This window comes from Ovis canadensis, chromosome 6, assembly GCF_042477335.2.
Source record: "Ovis canadensis isolate MfBH-ARS-UI-01 breed Bighorn chromosome 6, ARS-UI_OviCan_v2, whole genome shotgun sequence".
NCBI classification, from domain to species: domain Eukaryota; kingdom Metazoa; phylum Chordata; class Mammalia; order Artiodactyla; family Bovidae; genus Ovis; species Ovis canadensis.
In genome coordinates this window covers 102,501,635-102,521,812 of record NC_091250.1, presented here as the reverse complement: position 1 = coordinate 102,521,812, position 20,178 = coordinate 102,501,635, and the positions used below count along the sequence as shown (strand labels likewise).

At 38.6% G+C, this 20,178-nt stretch overlaps 1 protein-coding gene and 1 pseudogene across 1 annotated transcript; one reads left to right on the top strand and one right to left on the bottom strand.

Annotated features, from left to right (window-relative positions):
• Positions 1-394: 394 nt before the first annotated feature.
• Positions 395-15,254, bottom strand: AMTN (amelotin). The gene is made up of 8 exons (XM_069595084.1): positions 15,201-15,254; positions 11,551-11,637; positions 10,512-10,577; positions 9,307-9,396; positions 5,256-5,291; positions 3,622-3,648; positions 1,194-1,458; positions 395-405 (listed from the first exon to the last, which is right to left on the bottom strand). The coding sequence occupies exons 1-8, from the start codon at positions 15,252-15,254 to the stop codon at positions 395-397; spliced, it is 636 nt and encodes a 211-aa protein (XP_069451185.1).
• A 3,643-nt stretch (positions 15,255-18,897) lies between these two features.
• On the top strand, positions 18,898-19,727 carry LOC138442605 (RWD domain-containing protein 1 pseudogene; annotated as a pseudogene).
• Positions 19,728-20,178: the final 451 nt, after the last annotated feature.

The window sequence follows — 20,178 nt, the reverse complement described above, 5'->3', positions numbered from 1 at the left end:
GCTTCCAAAGACAGTCTATACCAAGAATATCATCTAAGTGTCCTGAGGTAATGCAGTTTCTGAAATAGTCTGACTTTCTTTCACTCCCACAAAGAAGACAAAGAGTCAGTTTAAAAGTATATTTTTAATATACATATCTTCCGGGTCCAAGGTGGCATAATATTATATTTGAAAGACAAATTTATGCATTTCATTAGTATTTTTTTCAGAAGTCAGTATTCTCCAGGAAGTATATATTTTCTGAAATTTCAAGAAAAATTTTTAAATAAGCTAAGAATTAATTTCTTCTGATACTGTCCAGTATGTCTTAATCTATTCAATAATATGACCAATGAAAAAGATTCTCATGTGTCACCACATCTGAGGTGGTTCAGTTGAAAAAAATTGAGACAGCTTACTGAATTCCTGGAAGAAAAAAAACCTCTTTTTAAATGTAGTTATAAGCATGTTACACTTAAATATTTTTACTTGAGATGAAAATTTCTTGGGGTGAGAAGTATCAGTAACAAATCATTCTTTTTTTCTCTTTGGCTATTTGGAACATTTGGGTCTGGACATCCTCACAGATTAAATGATTATCTGTTTGTTAATGCTAGGAGAGCTTATTTCTTAAGTTTCGTCTGAGGGGAATGGCACATGAGTTCATCTATTGTGCTAAGAACAGCTTGCCATCTTACGTTAGGAAGGTCCTGAGTCTCACCCGTGATGAGTGTGTGGGAAAGAGTATCTTGATTGATTAACTGTGTCCTGTGTGTGTTTGAGGGGGTGTATGGGGGATGGGAAAGGGAGCGCACCATCTGGTTTCAAATATTTTCAGCCCTGACCTGACATGGAAAGTATATTATGTCAGCAATTAAATGTTTTCTTTTGGGGTAGATTCAATAGGAAGCCCAAGAATAATGGAGTCGGTAGTCTATACCTTCTCCAGTGTATCTTCCCAACCCAGGAATCGAACCGGGGTCTCCTGCATTGCAGGTGGATTCTTTATCAACTGAGCTATCAGGGAAGCCCCAGTAGGGATAGTAACCCTGGAAAAATGATCCCTTATTGCTGGAATCAAATACGAGTGAGTAAAGAGGCTCCCTGATATTATTAGGATCTGTATTTGTCAAGGCAAGACAAAGAACCCTTCTCTCTCACTCCACAGATGACTCTCATGGCCCTGGGGTGTCTTCCTGGCTTGGAGAACCTACCTTTGGGTGAGCCTGTGGGGGCTTCCTCTGTGGTTTGCCTGCCCCTCTGGATGCCAGCAGGTGTGGTTGCTGCAAAGTCATCATCTGTGCCACTAGGGGTTGAGAAGGGGTCCTCTGGGGTTCCCTGGGTGGCAGGATTTGCTCCTGCTTGTCCTGCAGGAAGGATTCCATTCTGGGTGTCTGGATTAGCCTGACTGGTGGGCAGGATGGCTCCAGGGAACAAGGGATGGAAGATAAGACCTGTTAAGATTTGAGAGGTCCCTTGCTGGAATGAGAGAAGGAAATAGAAAAAAAAAAAGTCAAAAAAACACATTTTAAGGCTGGTCAACTAGCATTTTCTTCTTTGAGAGCAGCAAGTTTGAGTAGGATTCGCAGATGAAGAGGGTAGAGTCAGCAAAAACAGTAAAGATTGGGCATTCCTTAGAGAAAATGGCCCCCTAGCCTGAGCCAAGCCTGATGCTGATTTCATTACTAAGGATCCTTGCTGTGCTCCATTTTTCTCAGAACGGGAAAGCAAGAATCAAGTCAGTCACAGGAAAAGGAACAATGCATCACTTGTTCATATCAGTTGTATCTGGAAGTAGAACTAAGACAGAAACTCCATACAATTTCAGCAGGCTAGATTTCTGTTATTGACTTCAATCACAGTCTCTCCTTTGCTCAGAATTTTAAAAAAGTAAGAGATTAAAAATTAATGGAAAAATGAAGTCAAGTAGATTAATCAATTTTTATCTCATGACTTTTATGCTTTCTTTTGATATATATTTTTCAAGGGCATTGGAATATTCAGTCAAGAACATTTCTTTTGGCAACTCAGCCACTGGTGTATTCTTTGAGGTTACTCAATGGATCTCCTTTATTTGCACACTGGTACTGAATGTTGTTGGTACTTAGACTTGTTGTTTTTCCCCTGGGAAAAAATTACCATGAAAAATTCTTCCTAAGACAAAATACCTGGAAATCAGCTGGTTTTGGAGAGAGTTCAGGCAGAAACCAGTTTCTGGGACCTCCCAGTTCTGATAGCATTTGCATAGAATAAAAAGTGTTGAAAACTGATAATTAAGATACAGGTCTGTTTCTATGAGCATGGTTCTCAATTGTTAGTATACATAAATATCACCTGGAAGGCAGAAATATGCATTTTTAACCAGCACTCCAAATTGTCGTGGTTTGATGGTCCGGGACTGACATTTGGAAAACACTGTCTTAGATTTATGAGGTACTGAAACCAGAATTAGGCTTATGCTGGATGAGAGACAGGAGTAGAGTACAGAAGTTTTCAAACTGGGGGTTGTGGCATCCATGCGTTTGAAATAAAGAAGATGGTGCATCATTAAAAAACAAGGCAAAAATAGTAGGCTATAAATTACCAGTGTACTCTCTATAATAAGGGTAAATATTGTTTCATAAAATGTGTATATTTTAGCAACATGAAAAATATAACTGTTACTGTGCATTCACTAAAACAACTTGAAAACCATTGGAATAGTGGATAGAAAAATGCTTTTTAATCTAGATGTACTGTTTTATTGACCTTGGCTCCTATGTTGCTTAAGTTTTTCTAGCCTCTGTGTCTTTTTCTGTTAAAATGTGCTAAAAATCTCTAATTTGTAATCTGGTGAGTATTAAAGTCAATATATGTAAAAAGAAAAATCCACCGAGGTGCTTGTTTTATAGGATCAGGTCCATAACTGGTAGAAATGGGTGTTCATGTCTCAGTGTTGGCAAAACAGCCCCATTATTTGATTTTATTTATGAAAAATTAAGTAAATCTCTACCTTCCTTATAATATAAAAATTTAAAAACTATCTTCCCAGATATTTCCGCAACTCTTCACTTTAGTGTCAAGTTTAGATACCGTTAATTCAAATTATTTTTCTCTGAAAATGACTCTGGAGAAATGCGTAGAAGTGCCTAGGCATAGTACTATGAGTTTTGGGGTTTAGCCCTTTAGTTATTCATATGTCTAGAGCAGATTTCATTTATCATCATAAGATGCTAGAATAAAAATATATTTTTCTACAAGCATTAAACATTTAAGTAAAAAAAGAATCTTTCCTGAGATAGAGATCAATATGTATATGATTCTAAATCTACATGTACTTCAATAACTTATAACACTAGATTTTAATCATCTTTAAATAAAATTTAAAAATATGCAATATCTTTCTGGATAGACCTGAATCTGACATCAATATGTGGAAAACAAAAGCTAAGTCAAATCAGTGGAGAAGTAGCTGGAGAAGGATGATGGAATCCCTAGCTGGAGAAAAAATAACCTAATGAGAAGGCCTACAAAAGTGTTCAGTGTATGATAGCATGTACCAGGTTTAGGGGCTGAGGTCAAAAGTTATATGAGGACAGAAAACAGCATTGTGGGAGCAGTGAAAAGAACTTGAAATACTAGGAATTAATTTTTTTTGTTTACCAGTTCCTCTGAGCTTAGGATAGTACCCTAAAAGGAAAATAATAGCACATATTATTAGACAGATTTTAATATATTTGAGGCAATATATATATATCATAATTTAAAAGCTTATGGTTTTAAAAAGATATATATTTTTTAATTTTCAGCAATAATTTAAACTGGCTTTGAGACTTTTATTACAAAACTCAAGTCAGCACATGGTATTGGACTGCTAACATTTTTTATCTGAGTGATGGGAGGTTTTATGCATTTCAAAAATTACCTATTTTCTATTATTAGGTAATATATACACATTAGAGGAAACTTGGAAAATGCAGACAGCCATAAAGAAAAAAAACATAACCCCATCATGCAGAGTTGATGTATTTTCTTCCAGATGTTTTTCAAACATTTCTTTTTTACATACTAGAAGTCACATCATTTACACAATTTGTGTCTTACCTTTTCTTTTAATACTACACAGCAATTCTTTAACCATGTTGCCAACAAATTTTAATAAATGTACTTTTGAATGGTCACAAGTATTTGCTTTTATGCTGTATAGTTTACATAATGATTTTCCTTCTGTTTAAATTTAAGTTGCACCTAATATACTTCTCTGGGGGCTTCCCAAATGTGCAATGGTAAAAAGTCTGCCTGCCAAAGCAGGAGACCCTAGAGATGTGGGTTCTTTCCCTGGGTCAGGAAGACCACCTGGAGTAAGAAACGGCAACCCACTCCAGTATTCTTGCCTGGAAAATTCCATGGATAGAGGAGCCTGGCGGGCTACAATCCATGGGGTTGCGAAGAGTTGGAAGCAACTGAGTGACGGACCGCACACACAATATTCGTCTTTACTATAAAAATATTTTGATGAATATATTTGTAAGTAAACCTTTGCTGTTCCTTGGAATGTGTTCCTTAATGTGGAATTAAGAGTTAGTGTGAATTTTATATTTGATTCTGCTTTTAGAAGTAAAAACTCAAGCTATATGTAAACTTATAGCTGATTCACGCTGTTGTACAGCAGACACCAACATAGCATTGTAAAGCAATTATCCTCCAATTAAAAGGAAGAAGTAAAACCTGCCATCTGATGCTCATACTTGATCTTAGCTTTTGGTAATTGTATGAGTGATCTCAAGAATTACCTTTCATAAAGGAAAAATAGAGAGGAAAGTTTATCATTTTTAGGGAAAAGACATATAGTTAATAAATACATTTGAGATTAAAAAAATCCCCCACATCATCAATTTTTAGATCACCTAATTAATTAATTCATTCATTTTTTTGCTTGACAGTGTGGTTTAAAGGATTGACTGGTTGCTTCATCTGTGATGTTTACCGTGTGATATAACTGAACAACTAACTGTAAGCGTCGCTAGTTACTCGTCTTCAAATTAGAAATAAAAACATTGACTACAGAAGATTATTTGAAGCTTAGATGAAATAGTACATAATAAACAAAAAGTGTTTAGGACAGTGCCTGGCACATAGTGAGTGCCCAGTAAGTGTTCTTGTTATTATCCTATTTGTAGTGTTCATACAGTGCAAAGTAAATAGGAAGCTTGGCAGCTATCTGGTGAATTGATACAGAATTAAATATTTCACACTAAGATGATCTAAAATAAAATCATATTGTAAAATAATCTTACCTGGGCTCCAAAGTGTGCTACAATAACTGGTAACATCTGAAAAAAGAGTGAAAAATTTAGTAAAAATATACTAAAAGTTAAATTCTGGCAAATGATGTAAATATTGAGACTTTCAAAATAAGTACACAATATTTATTAAATAGATATTCCATTTAATGTATCATCTAAAATCATAGATATTGACTCATGAGAAGGATGGCAACTGGAACTGATTCAGTTCGTGAAAAGAAGATTAGGCCCAGAGAGATTTAGAAACCAGCTTAAGGCAGTACATTTAAAAGGCAGAAGTTAGTAAATTGGATGAAAATAATTTTGTTCTCAGTTCAGTTCAGTTCAGTTCAGTCGCTCAGTCGTGTCTGACCCTTTGTGACCCCATGAATCGCAGGACGCCCGGCCTCCCTGTTATCACCATCTCCTGGAGTTCACCCAAACTCATGTCCATCGAGTCGGTGATGCCATCCAGCCATCTCATCCTCTGTCATTCCCTTTTCCTCCTGCCCACAATCCCTCCCAGCATCAGAGTCTTTTCCAATGAGTCAACTCTTCACATGAGGTGGCCAAAGTATTGTAGTTTCAGCTTTAGCATCATTCTTTCCAAAGAACACCCAGGACTGAACTCCTTTAGAATGGACGGTATCTGCAAACTTAAAATTATTCCAAGTAATCATGATGATAAAATGCATGTTTCTTTTCCATGGGATGTCAGAAGATACATGAAATCATGTAGTGGATATTTTAAAATAGTCTCACAATGGTTGCCTGGATATTTTGCTATTAAGAGAGCCACAAGTAGGAAATTATGGATGATATTGTTCAACATCCCTGGTCCTAACAGTTCTTAGCGCTAAGTGAGAAACACTCTACTGGTCACTGATGACTATGTGAATGGAATGAATTTGTAGTTGGAAAGATCTGGGTGAGGTGTTGGTGTGCTCTAGCACTCTAAGAACTAACTTTAGGATTTGTTAGAAAGAATTAGGATTTTAAGGTTTATTTTTATTTCTATAGAAATCCAGTGTCATAAAAGTTATCAAAATGGGACTTTTAATGCAACCCAACCTAAAAGATTTGAAAGTCTTATAAAAAGACCTTTATTATTTCTCAAGAAGTTTGTACAGTAATACCCATAATGCTCAAAGATTAAAAATACACACATTTAGGAAAAAGCCTTACTCTCAGTTAGATCCTTGGCTACTGACCATAAAACAAATAGTCTTCAGGGTGGCAATGAAGAAATGGATCAAAGGAAAGGAACAAAGGATTTTTGAGAAAACAAAATGGAAAGTTCTTCTTTAAAGGCAAATAGAAAGAACAAAAAGATACAAAGAGGAAACCACAGATGTCTAAGTAAAAACTATAATGAAAGATACTTAACTAATGTAATACCGATGTAACAGTAAGGAGAGAAGTTGTTAGTTTTTCATAGAGAATTTGTTTGAAATAATAGCTAAATGTATTGAATGATTACCATGTGATAGGTACTGTTCTAAGTGTTTTATGTAGATTTACTCCCTTAATCCTTCTAACAGCTCTAGTGGTAAGGTTCTAATTAATTCCTATTTTAAATGATGAAGAAAGTGAGTCACAGAGGGTTAAGTAACTTAACCACATAGGTAGTAAGTGGAGAGCCAGGATTTGGCCAGAAGTTGTGTGGTTCTAGAGTTCATTCTTAGCTGCACTGGACTTGCTTCGCTAATGAGAACTGTGGACATGTGCCCGGGTTTCCTGCAGGGGGTATAAGGTACTCTGCGTAGGGAGAGACAAGGTCAGAGCAGCTGCGCCTGCACAGGAGAAGGCATGTATGAGGACCGTTGGTGGTGGTATAGCCTAGAGACACTGAAGAAGCCCCAGAGAATGAGGATTGATTTATATTATTGGTTGATGGGGCCATGCATGTCAAACGTCTCTACCGAATCTTTAATACCATCTACAGTGCCCACTACTGCCTTGGACTCCAGTGAATCTACTCTTTGGGGAATATGAAGATGTACTAAGTCTGACTTTGAGGTTAGAACAGGGCAGCAATTGAAACTGAACCTGGGGGCAGTTGGCAGGTGGACTCTGCCAAGGTCATGCAATAAACAACTCTCTCTAGTCTTTTTCAGAGGATCACCCTTATTATTAAGATATAAATAAAAGAAAATACTTGGAGTGAAGGCTCTAATGTATCTGTAAGAAATAATATACATCAGTATTAAAAAAGAAATGTAAAAGTTAGTTACATAGTCTTTTGTGTTGTTATCTTGGACAAAAGAAGGTACAGGGAAAAGTATTGGTTGAATACGATGTAGAATTTAAATTGAGCAGCTTAAAATAATTTTGTCAATTAAACTCAGCTTTGATTGTAATTACTAATTAATGCAAGCTTGCTACTATAAGTTGGGTGTCATAGTGGTAGGAAGATAGGATATAGTTATGCTTCATTTTTTGGGAATGTGTATTAAAAGTCTTACATTTTTTAATATCTTTGGACTCACAAATTCTATTCCGGGTCTTAAGGAAATAATCACCAATATGGTCAAAGTCTTAGTTAAAGGATGTTCTGCTGCTGCTGCTATTGCTGCCAAGTCACTTCAGTCGTTCACTGTGGTATTATTTACGGAAGTAAAAATTTTGGAAAAAACACAAACTTTTCCAGTATGGTGGAATACTAAGCAATCATTGAAAACAATATTATGCTATTCACAATATTATAAGTGAATATTCAAAATATAGGAAAGTATTTTCAAAATGTATTATGTGAAAAAGTTATAGAACATTAGGTATAGTAAGAACATATTTTCTTTAGAAAACATACTTATATGCATAGCAAAAAGACTGAAAGGTCATACTCTAGAATGCTGACGGTGTTTAATTCTGACTGATAGGCTTATGAGTGAATTTTAGTTTTTCCTTTGCTCTCGAGAGTCCCTTGGACTACAAGGAGATCCAACCAGTCCATTCTAAAGGAGATCAGCCCTGGGTGTTCTTTGGAAGGACTGATGCTAAAGCTGAAACTCCAATACTTTGGCCACCTCATGTGAAGAGTTGACTCATTGGAAAAGACCCTGATGCTGGGAGGGATTGAGGGCAGGAGGAGAAGGGAACGATAGAGGATGAGATGGCTGGATGGCATCACCGACTCGATGGACATGAGTTTGGGTGAACTCCGGGAGGTGGTGATGGACAGGGAGGCCTGGGGTGCTGCGATTCATGGGGTCGCAAAGGGTCAGACACGACTGAGCGACTGAACTGAACTATCTTTTTTTCTAAATTCTCTATAATTAACATATAGCATATATGTAATAATCAAGAAAGCTTCTACAAAAAATCAGATTATGTGGGAATGATAGGGACTGAGCTTATGTGTTAGGGAGAATAAGTTAACGATAACCAATTAGTCATAAAGGATCCCTCTATTTTTCTCCAGAGTCATTTAACAATTTAGAGAAATTCTAAGAGGAAAAGTTTGGGCTTTGCAGTTAAAATGCAAGCATTTCTAAAAAGAGGTGGTGTTCTAAGTATGTCATTATATCTTTGTGTGAGAAAGTTTTGGGTTTTTTTTTTTTCGTAAAAGCAAATAATTATGGGAGGAGAAAAAGAACTAGAGGATTCTCAGGAGCTTGAAAGGAGGCATGGCAAAAGGGCACGAAAAGGAGATTAGATTTGCTGGAAATAAGCTTTGTCCATCCCTTATCTTTTCTTTGGAATGATTCTGGTCACTCAGAAGTCTTTCACAGAAACAGAGCAAGCTGGAGAAGAATCCTGATGCCTCTCAATCCCCAGCTTTATTCTTTACTTCTCAATCTTCTCTAGCTCTTCATGTTTCCTGTTACCTGTTACAAGTGTACTCTTGAGAGGCAATGGGGCAGCATGCTCAGTTTTCTGGGTGTGTTTTCATGGAGTTTCAGCAAGAACCAAATTGCCAAAGATGGTCATAAGTTTAATAGGACATCCCTCTGCAAAGTGTCTGGGTAAAACTTTCAAGAACCTTGAAAATATTTTTTCCTCTCCTTAGGCTTTCACCTGAGGGAAAACGCCAGCGTTAAACTGAGTAGGGCTTTGAACTTACTTGTGGTTGCAGCTGCTGCTGTACCTTCAGTCCCCCCAGGGCCAGTGGGAGGGTCTGTGTACCAGACGGCATCCCTGCAGCAGGATTTAGCTGTAGGGCAATGAGGAAGATTGTGTTGTTTCAATTTGAACATCCAGGATATGAAACTGTATTTACTAGATGTAAAAGGGAGGATTTGCTTTGCAAATCTATAGTAGATGACATTGCATTTGGAATTAGGTATACAAACGAAGCTTAGAGACCTGTTTAGTCTGCTGGTACAACCATGAAGTCCAGGACTAACTTTCACACTCAATTTTCCTTTGGCATTTAACCCATTCTCCTGAGGATTACTTAGGTGATCTCATACTTGCCTTCCCCTTTTGGCTATGACAGCAATGGTTCCAGGAATTTTCCTGATACTTTCGTATGAAGAAAATGAGTTCCTTCATAGGTATCCCCATGAAAATTGTGAGGGTCCAGATAAAGTAGCTTGAATATGATCTAGTACTACATTTAAATCTGACCGCTGGGGGAAAAACCCACGTTAAGCAGGGAAGAAACTTATTAATTATTTTATCCCCCAGACAGATTAAACTATGCAGACATTCTATGAGAAGAATGTCGATTTTCCTATCCGTTCTCATTTGCTCTTGTTGTTGGGGTGATAATAGCAGTCATAGTGTTTGTATGTCGTATAGGCTGTGAGGAAGATGTGAAAAAGTGAAAGTGTGAGTCGCTCAGTTGTGTCTGACTGTTTGAGATCCCATGGACTGTGGCCTGCCAGGCACCTCTGTCCATGGGATTCTCCAGACAAGAATACTGCAGTGGGTAGCCATTCCCTTCTCCAGAGGATCTCCCTCAGGAATCAAACCCAGGTCTCCTGCATTGCAGGCAGATTCTGTCTGAGCCACCAGGAAAGCCCCATGAGGAAGATATGTTGGAGGAATGAGAAGGGGAGCTCAGAGAGGAGGTAAGAACTAAAGAAGTAACAACTTGAGAATTAGATTAATTCCTTTAGAGATAATCTTAAAGATAAGAAAATTTTTAATGTATTGAATAGTATTCAGCTCTCTTTGACTTTTCTCTGTCACCTCTCTTTCCGTTTATCTCATGTGAAATGTATGTACGTGTATATGGGTGGATACCCACCCCATATATACACTCAACATGAGGTGTTATTTTTATTTAACAATGAACATTAAAATGATATAAAAGGTACTTACCAGTTGCAAGTCTGACCCCAGTGTGAGCATATGTGTCAAAGGAATTAGACTTAAAGAAGAGAAGACCTGCAGGGCATTGAAATTAACATGTGAGACAAAAAGTTGCCTGGTTTTACAATTCAGTGGTTTATATTCTCAAGTAACATATACTTCTATCACAGGTGGATTTACCATGAAGCTAAAGCTTCAGGGCCTCTCACTAGCATTGCCCCTTCTATGGCCCTTGGAGGTACCCAAGCAATGTGTCAAGTTTAAAGTATTTATCAGCTTAAAAGTGTGTAATTTACTCATTTCTTATCTCACCGTGAATTTTTCACTTTAGTAAAATTTTGCATATCTAATTTTGTATTCTTTTTTAAGGAAAGTCCTCTAAGCTTCAAGTTCCTTAAGGCAGAAGGTTGGCTAGTGTCTTGAGTATTGTGTAATATCCATAGATCAAAATGAAAACTTTATTCTGGTGTTACTGTACCATTTTCACAAAGTCTAGATGTAGGTAAGGTGAGGTCTTTTTGAACAGAGGGAGGATGGGAAGAAGGGGGAGAGTAGCTAGGAGACCATTCAGTTTTCAAAAGTATTTAAATATGCTTCAATGACAGATTTTACAGTAACACATCAGTTCATCAACAATAAATGTTAAAATCACTAGGAAATCTGCAACTATTTTTATGGATTACCTCTTAATCCCTGTAGGTTCTGGCAATTACTGTATTTGCTTAAGTCGCAGTTTTTCAAAAGCATAGATGATCAAGCTTTTTCAATAGGTGTAACTATTGCTTTTCAGAGTTGACTAGATTTGGTTGCTGAACCAAATTATTACTCAGACAAAAGGAATAGGAATGAATATGTGTTGAAATAATAAGAATGAAATAAGAAATATGAATTAAAAAAGTATGTTTCTTGTTTTCATTTCCCCCCCAAATAAGGCTTTTCTCTCTCTTGCTCAGTCATGAAACTTTGGGCGAATCTTGACTTTAAATCCACTAGCTTTAGCATGTTCGCTTTGATGGTCTCCAGATTTTCAGCATTGTAGGACTCTTACCTGACTTGGCTGCTGTGGATTTAGCAGTGTTGCCTGATCTGGAACAAGCTTAGTAGGAGGAAGCACCAGGGCAGGGTTGAGCTGCATCTGTGATAACAAATATTTGAAGAAGCAGCATCTACCATTTCTCATGTGTGTTCGCAAGCCTTTTTGAGTTGGCCTTGAGTCTGAACTTAAAGAAAGCTAGCAGAATACCAAGTGAAGGGACCTTATATACACACACTGGAGCTGTCATGACCAGCTCTCCCTCCCCAACATTGACTAGGAACAAGACAAAGAATTATTAAGCTATTTGGCAGGATGAAGTTATCCAGTAGGGAGCATTCTTCCAGCTCAGGCTTGAGACACCAGACCTCAGAGTAAAGAAACTTATGTCAAAGTGAAAGGAAAGTGAAGTCGCTCAGTCGTGTCCAACTCTGCGACCCCGTGGACTGTAGCCCGCCAGACTCCTCTGTCTATGGGATTCTCCAGGCAAGAATACTGGAGTGGGTTGCCATTTCCTTCTCCAGGGGATCTTCCTGACCCAGGGATCAAACCCAGGTCTCCCGCATTGCAGGCAGACACTTTAACCTCTGAGCCACCTGGGAAGCCCCCTAACTTATGTCAGGTGATCTGTAAAAATGGAAAGAAGACTAAGGGTTAGAAAGAGAATGAACAAGGAGACTTTTAAAATTCTCTTCTCCTGGATGACCTGTTTTAAGACAGAAACAATATAACTTCCAGCTTTACCCATTCCTGATGGAAAGTCATGCCAATGTTGAATCTTAAAAGAAAACTAAATTTAAACCTCTTATAGAATATTTCACCCCCACCTAGGGGTAGGAGCAAGGAAAAAGCAAATTTAATGAATATTGTAGAGGTATAATTTCAAACTTAAAAATAGTTTGAGGTCTTGTATCCATTTATTTCCAGGAGGTAATAAGTTTAGCCAAAATGCAAAAATGTCTGCCTTTAGCCCATGTGTGTTTTGGAGGTTTTAACTCCCTGGAATATTTTGTGCATGACAGGAGATGCAACTGTAGAAAGGGAAAGTGCCAGACCAGGAAGGGTGCTGTGGGGAGGGACAGAGGGTGAGTAGGGCACGTGGTTTTCTGGTGGTAGTCATTTCTTTTCCTCCTCTGGATATAAAATATATAGTCCACACCTCAGCTCTGTACACATTTGCTTTTTCCTAATGCCTGAAGATAAATTGCCATGATTTCTACTGCATTTTCATGAAGCTGTCAGCCTTGAGCCTGACAAGTCACTCCTGTAATAGAAATTCAGTCCCCTGCTTGGTCAGAGTATTTTCTTAGTGTATTAGGAATAACTGAATTTTAGGGGTAAAAGTCTTTTTGAGTCCATATGACCTAGTTGTATTATTCTAGTTTATCAGTGAAACTGAGAAGCACTGTGACCTGCCCATGGTGATTTTATGAGTTGTAGAGCCTGTACTAGGAATTCCTGCAAGGACTTTTAGTCCTTGAAGAAATGAGTCCTTCTATTTGTTTCTCTTAGCCTTCCAGCTGCATTGAGGTGGAAGCTTCCTGTCCAGGCTGACTCTAGTTGGCCTTTGCTCCTGGCTGTGTCCCCAAGGATAGTGTCCTGTGGCTCCCCCAGCACTGCACTGACTCTTGGGCCACTCGGATATATCCTGGAGCTGACAATGCCTCTTGACTTCACTTTGGTCTTTTCTCTCAGTCATAAGAGAGAAAATTGGCACTATCTGCCCTTAGGGGTCCCTTTAAGCCTTAAGATTATGTAAGTACAAATCCTGCAAAGGTGTTTTCATCTCCTGTGATTCATTGTCAGCACGGTAATCACAGGGATCCTTTGAAAACTGCAGTCTGGTCTGTTCATGTCTTTGTTCAACCCCTGCCTTAACCTCTGTTTTCACTCAGAGTAAAAGTCAGGGACACTACAATGGCCCAAAAGGTCCTCAAACCCTGGCCCCCCAGCACCTCTCCGAACTCCCACTCTACCTCATTTCTTCTCATTCACTCCATTACTGCTATTTAGGTTCCTTGCTGTCTCTGGGACACCAGGGGCCCATTCTTAGCTCAGAACCTCACCGCCACCTGCAGAGGGAATGCTCTTTTCCCAGATGTTGGCTCACTCCCTCACCTGCTTGAGTTCACCTTCTTTTTGAGGCTTACCTTGACCACTCTCCCAAACATCCAAGTGTCCCAGTTCCAGTATACACCCATATTCCCAAACTTTTGATCTACTGAAACAATTGCTAGGCTACATTAAGTGTTCACATTTGCAAATCTATTCATTTCATATACCTTTATGATTATTCAACAAATTCATTTACAAGTAATTAAAAAAAACCTTGCCCGTGTGTTTCGAGTTTTTATTTGATAAATCCTACTATGATACCTAATAGATATTTTAATGTTGCTTCTCACACTTCCTACACCACTGATTCTTGCTGCTCTCCCAGTCTGCATGTATCTGTACACTACTCCTTGGTCCACCTTGAATAATAGCTATGCTTCTAGAAAGTTTTGTCTTGAGTTTTCACAAACTATATGGTAATTTAAATTCACAAGAGATACCCAACTTAGAACAACCTTTTGGCAAATTTATTCAGTGAAGTGCAAAAATCCACATTAAAAAATTAACTTCCTAATTTACCTTGTTTAAAGATTAAATTTTTACAGGAGACTTCTTTAAAGAATGACGAATGTGTGTTTGGAATGAAATAAGAAGGAGGTTGGTTTTTCATGTTTGTTTCATCCCCTCCACGAAGATCACCCAGTTCATCTCCTTCATAGAACTAATCATGGTTGCAATTTATAATTTATCATTAAAAATAGTCCTCATAAACACCATGAAGGATTATGTCTTTTTTTTCTCTCACCATTCTATCTTTATCAACTAGCATATTATTTGGTATATAGAGAGTTTTCAATAAATATTTGTTGATTGTATGGATGAATAAGCAAGTGTTAAGTGAGCTTGAAGCCTAATTGAGAATGTTATTTTTGTTCTGCTAATTCATAGTAAATATCTTTATTTTTTTTCTCATTGTCCTCACTGAAGCATCTCAAACAAAGGGAAATTTACTTAGAGATACAAACCATGTCCATAAAATATTGGAGGATAGTTGGAATACATGTTTGAATACTAGGCTCTTTTTTTGTTAAACCTGTTATATATGAACTTATTTTGTGATGAAATATTCTAAGTAAAAAATATTATTTGCTTCTAATATCCTCTTGTTATTGCACAATTTGGTAGACTTTTTAGAGTTTTTATAATTTAGATGTTTTGTGTTTCCAATTAGAAAACTCAGAAAATGTAGTTTACATCTTTAATAATGAAAAAATAATTAGTTGGCAGGAAAATCTTAACTTCTTTTTGGAAGTAAAATAATTATCCACTTTGAGCAGACATAATCCACAGCATCCCTTTTTCTCTTAATTTCTGCCCTATTGCTCTGTCAAAAATAATCAAAATTCTACCATGATAAAGTGGATACAATGTAAGTACGTTGGAATATACACTAATACTTCATTAACTTATCATCTTTCAGCTTGGGAAATAAAAACAGGAAACTAAGGGAATGGGTCACAAACAGAAGTTTTGGCAGAGAGGGAGAGAGAGGTCTACCGTTAGAGATGCAGTTAAGGCTGGGTTACATAAAATAAACATGCTGTACTTACCGGTAATGACAGAGTTGATCCTAGAAGACAAAACAGTAGAATCGCAGCCTTCATGTTCAAATTGCTACCTGGAACAACAAAGCAATGTTATTCTTTCACTCTATTTTTTGAGACAAAGTGGTACGTGAGAAAAATGAGTGGTCTCTTGGAAACGGGATCAGTTCTGTTACCTTTCTCTTCACTAGGCAAAATGTACAGGTGAGGTGATTTCTCTAGTCTGTATGCTGAAAATTTTTACCCTTAGGTGAGCTATGAGTGGGTAGAAGGAATTTAAATTTGACTCCAGGAGGCTGGCAACTGAGGGGCCAATCAGGACTTAGCTGTCTGTGAAGTCATTTGGTTTCTTTCATTTCCCAACACTTCATTAGCTGCGTTATTAGCTGCAGACATCATATTACCCAATGTCTACCATTTGAATAGAGGGTATTTCAGGAAGACATGCCTTGTATAATTAAAAGTGCAGACAATAAAAAGTTACAATCTTTCTTCACCTCCATCTCCTTCCCAAATGACTTCCCAGAGTACCTGTTTTATCATGCGTACATGGGCGCATAAATCAAACATCAAAATATAGCTGCCTATGTTAAAAAATGAGAACTATTATATATATTTCTCTGTAATTTACTTTGTTTTACTTTATAAATAATCAGCAACCTATTTGTCAGTAGGTATAGATTTATTTCATTTATTTAACGGCTGCATTATATTTCATTTCCTTTTGGTGGACAGTTAGTTAATCCATTTTCATTTTAGTTTGTAATTATAAAAGTGGCACAGTGAACATCCTTATACATATTTTTCACACAAGTGGGAGTATTTTTGTAAATATTTTTCTTAAAAGTACTGTACTAAAGGATATGTATGTTTAAAATTTCAATAATGGGGGAAATGGCCAGATTGCCTCCAGAAGTGTTGAATGGTGCACTTTATTTTAAATGGGGGAAAACTACAGTAATCTAAGCAAATGCAGGGGTCCACTGAGGTTTCTTTCACAAACAGAACAATGAAGTGCTCACCATAGGCTTTCAGGGCCCTGGGCTTTACTGGGAGTTTTCTTTAGCCTTATGTATAAGGAGGGAGGTATGCAAATTCTCAGTCCAAATCAAAGGTACATCTGTGTCATGCTAGGATTTCACTTGGAAGGCCATCTTAGAGTTGGCTAGTTTTAGGGTATAGAATGGGCTTCCCAGGTGGCACTAGTGGTAAAGTGGTAACGCACATTGGTAAAGTGTTTGCCAGTGCAGGAGACATAAGAGATGTGGGTTCAATCCCTGCGTTGGGAAGATCCCTTGGAGGAGGGTATGCGACCGATTCCAATATTGCCTGCAGAATCCCATGGACAGAGGAGCCTGGCAGGCCTCAGACCATCGGGTTGCAGAGTTGGATATGACTGAAGCGACTTAGCACACATGCTCACAAACTATAGAATGTCTGAGACAATGAGTTGTTCTCCAAAGCTTTTCTATAACTATCCATTGCACAGTCAACTTTCATTACAGTCAGGTAAGAATAGGGGACACACAAAGATTAACCAGTATACCCTTGGTAAGTGTAATAATGTATGTGTGTGTGCTCACTTGTGTCTGAGACTCTTTGTGACCCCATGGACTGTAGCCCACCAGGTTTCTCTGTCCATGGTATTTTTCAAATATGAATACTAGAATGGGTTGTCATTTCTTACTGCAAGGGATCTTCCCAACCAAGGGATCAAACTTGCATTTCTTGGGTCTCTGGGCATTGGCAGATGGATTCTTTACCACTGCACCACCTGAGAAGCAGTAAGTGTAATCCTAGGAGTATTCACAGGTATGGAGGGGAGCTTGGTTAATTTTGTTGGGTCCAGGAGGGCAGAGAGGGCTTATTAGAGGAGGTGACCTCTGAGCTGGTTTTGAAGAGTAAAAAGGATTCATTCATTATGAATGCAAGAAGAGCATCCAGGCAGAACAAGTTTTTATAGATGGAGGCAAGATGTTATTGCTCCTTATCACAGGAACAAAATGAGGTGAGGGCAGTGGTGAAAGACAGGGTTGGAGAGATACCTAATTTTAATCACCTGTATATTTTTGTTTGTCTGTTTCTCTTAATATTACTTCTTTTGGCTCTCCATTGACACTATCTCCTTCATCTCAATCAGATAGAGCTCCTTCCTTATCTCCTGATTGTATGTTTCTCTTGAGCTAGATGGAAAGTTCCGGAGCCATGTCTTGTGATTACTCAGTGTCTTCTATGTTAATGTCTTTGCAGAGCACCGTATGGGTCACTGCATGTTGACAGATAAATTGCAGAGGTATATACTGTAGGGCGCTGGAATGAGGTGGAGTTCAGAGAAGAGATGGGGCTTTAAGTGGATTTGAAGGATAGATATGATTGATGGGACAGTGAAGAGCATGGTCAGTGGGGTGATCTTAAGAGGGGCAATGACACACAAGGGCTGAAGGATGTACAAGGGAAGCAACTGTGTGTTCTCACAGGCTTTCATAGGCACATTCATTCATTCTTTTATTCTGTCAGTTTGTTCTTCTAACTCGTCAGCTAGCATGTATTCACTCTATGTTCTGCTCAAATTGTTTCAGTTTCTGGGAATAAAACAGTGGTAAAAATCCCTGCCTTAAGGAGCTTACCTTTTGTTGCTGCTGCTGCTGCTGCGTCGCTTCAGGCGTGTCCGACTCTGTGCGACGCCAGAGAAGGCAGCCCACCAGGCTCCCCTGGGATTCTCCAGGCAAGAACACTGGAGTGGGTTGCCATTTCCTTCTCCAATGCAGGAAAGTGAAAGTGAAAGTGAAGTCGCTCAGTTGTGTCCGACTCTTAGCGACCCCATGGACTGCAGCCTACCAGGCTCTTCCGTCCATGGGATTTTCTAGGTGGGGGGACATTAAATATTTGAGCCTCAATGAGTGGGAGGGAGGCTGTGACACTGTGGAATCCACTCTTTCCTGAGCATTATTTTCAATGAATGTGTAGGGGGAGGGGCTTCCTTAATTGTTTTTTCTTTTTGGAAGAAGTAGAGTTGAATTTTATGCCACTGTTGTTCCTGGGAGTAGGTGAGGAGACTTGGGTTCTGTTGCCAGCCTAGAGTTTGGTGCCAGTGGTTAGCTGATTCAGTTGAATCACTGTGTGACTGTCTGGACATCAGGTGATTCAGGGAACTGACAGTGCATCAAATGCCTGATGTGGACGTCTCCAACCCTAAGCTATAATGGGACATGCCCTAGCTTGGAAACTGAGCAGTACATAGGTTTTGGCCAAAATAAATGTGGGAAATAAAGAAAGTGGAGCACTTTCTTAGACAAGGAATTTTAACTTTGAAAGCTGATAACTTGCAATAATATAATTATGGAGGTGGGAGTCAAGAAATATGTAATATAAAAGGGGAAAATTACTAAATCTTTTGAAAACTGAGAGACATCAGCAAAAACAGAGGTAAACCGAGCAGTCCATAGGTTTTAACCAAAATAATCGTGGGAAATAAAGAAAGCAAAGTACTTTCTTAGACAAGGAATTTTAACTTTGAAAGCTGATAACTTGCAGAGGCGGAGGCCGGCGCGGGGCTTTTGATCAGCAGGCCCGCCTGGCTGTGGGCCCCAGGCCTCTCTGCCTAGGACTCTGCGCCTGCGCTCGCCCGGCCGCTGCCTGCTCCCCCGGCGCGGTCGCGGTCCAGGCTGCACCATCCTGCCTGGGTACCTGGGCGATCCATGGGCTGCAGCGAGGGCCGCGATGACAGATTATGGCGAGGAGCGGCGCAATGAGCTGGAGGCTCTGGAGGCCATCTACCCTGACTCCTTCACAGTATTATCAGAAAATCCACCCCACTTCACCATTACTGTGACATCTGAGGCTGGAGAAAATGATGAAACTGTCCAGACAACCCTCAAGTTTACATACAGTGAAAAATACCCAGATGAAGCTCCCCTTTATGAAATATTCACCCAGTTAAATCTGGAAGATAATAATGTAGCAGATATTTTAAAATTATTAGCATTACAGGCAGAAGAAAACCTTGGTATGGTAATGATCTTCACCTTAGTGACAGCTGTGCAAGAAAAATTAAATGAAATAGTAGATCAAATAAAAACTAGATGAGAAGAAGAAAAGAAACAAAAAGAAAAAGAAGCAGAAGAAGCCGAAAAGCAATTATTCCATGGTATTCCTGTTATAATTGAGAATTTCTTAAATTGGAAGGCCAAGTTTGATGCAGAACTCTTGGAAATTAAAAAGAAATGGATGAAGGAAGAAGAGCAAGCAGGAAAAAGTAAATTAAGTGGGAGATAACTATTTGAAACAGATCGTAATCTCGACACATCTAATATCCAGTTCTTGGAAGATGCTGGAAACAACGTGGAGGTAGATGAGTCTTTGTTTCAGGAAATGGATGACTTGGAGCTGGAGGACAATGACAATGATCCAGACTACAATCCTGCTGACCGGGAGAGGGACTTGACCGACTGATGGACTATTCCCGTCTGCAGAGAGGCTTGACTGCCACAGCATCTGTGGCTATGCTGAGAGGGTGTTGATTTTCCTTTCTTTTTTCTAAGAAAAAAAAAAATTCAGGAGAATATTCTTCTGATGGCTTTCATCACTGAACTTAATAAATTCATCTTAAAAATTTCAAAAAAAAAGAAAGCTGATAACTTGCAATAATATAATTATGGAGGTAGGAGTCAAGAAATAGGTAATAAAAAAGGGGAAAATTCCTAAATCTTTTGAAAACCGAGAGACATCAGCAAAAACAGAGAGGTAATTTATTTTTCTTAAATGACTTAGGCTATCAGGATTCATTACAGTATTTTGTGAACTACAGGCAACACCTAGCCCAGTAGGTCTAGACATTTCTTAGCATTTCTTATTGGCTTTAGTTTAAGTTTCTTTGATTTATGGACACTGTCTCCTCAGGAAAAATGCATATGTGCCCATGAACACAATGTGTACCCACCAACCTCAGGGGTTTCATGGATCTCCTGAGAGCCCCACTGTGCAC

Coding starts and splice junctions, on each gene's coding strand:
- AMTN (XM_069595084.1), bottom strand. CDS start 15,254: ATGAAGGCTGCGATTCTACTGTTTTGTCTTCTAGGATCAACTCTGTCA. Junction 11,638..15,200: donor GATCAACTCTGTCATTACCG/GTAAGTACAGCA, acceptor TTGTTATCACAG/ATGCAGCTCAACCCTGCCCT. Junction 10,578..11,550: donor ATCCACAGCAGCCAAGTCAG/GTAAGAGTCCTA, acceptor AATGCCCTGCAG/GTCTTCTCTTCTTTAAGTCT.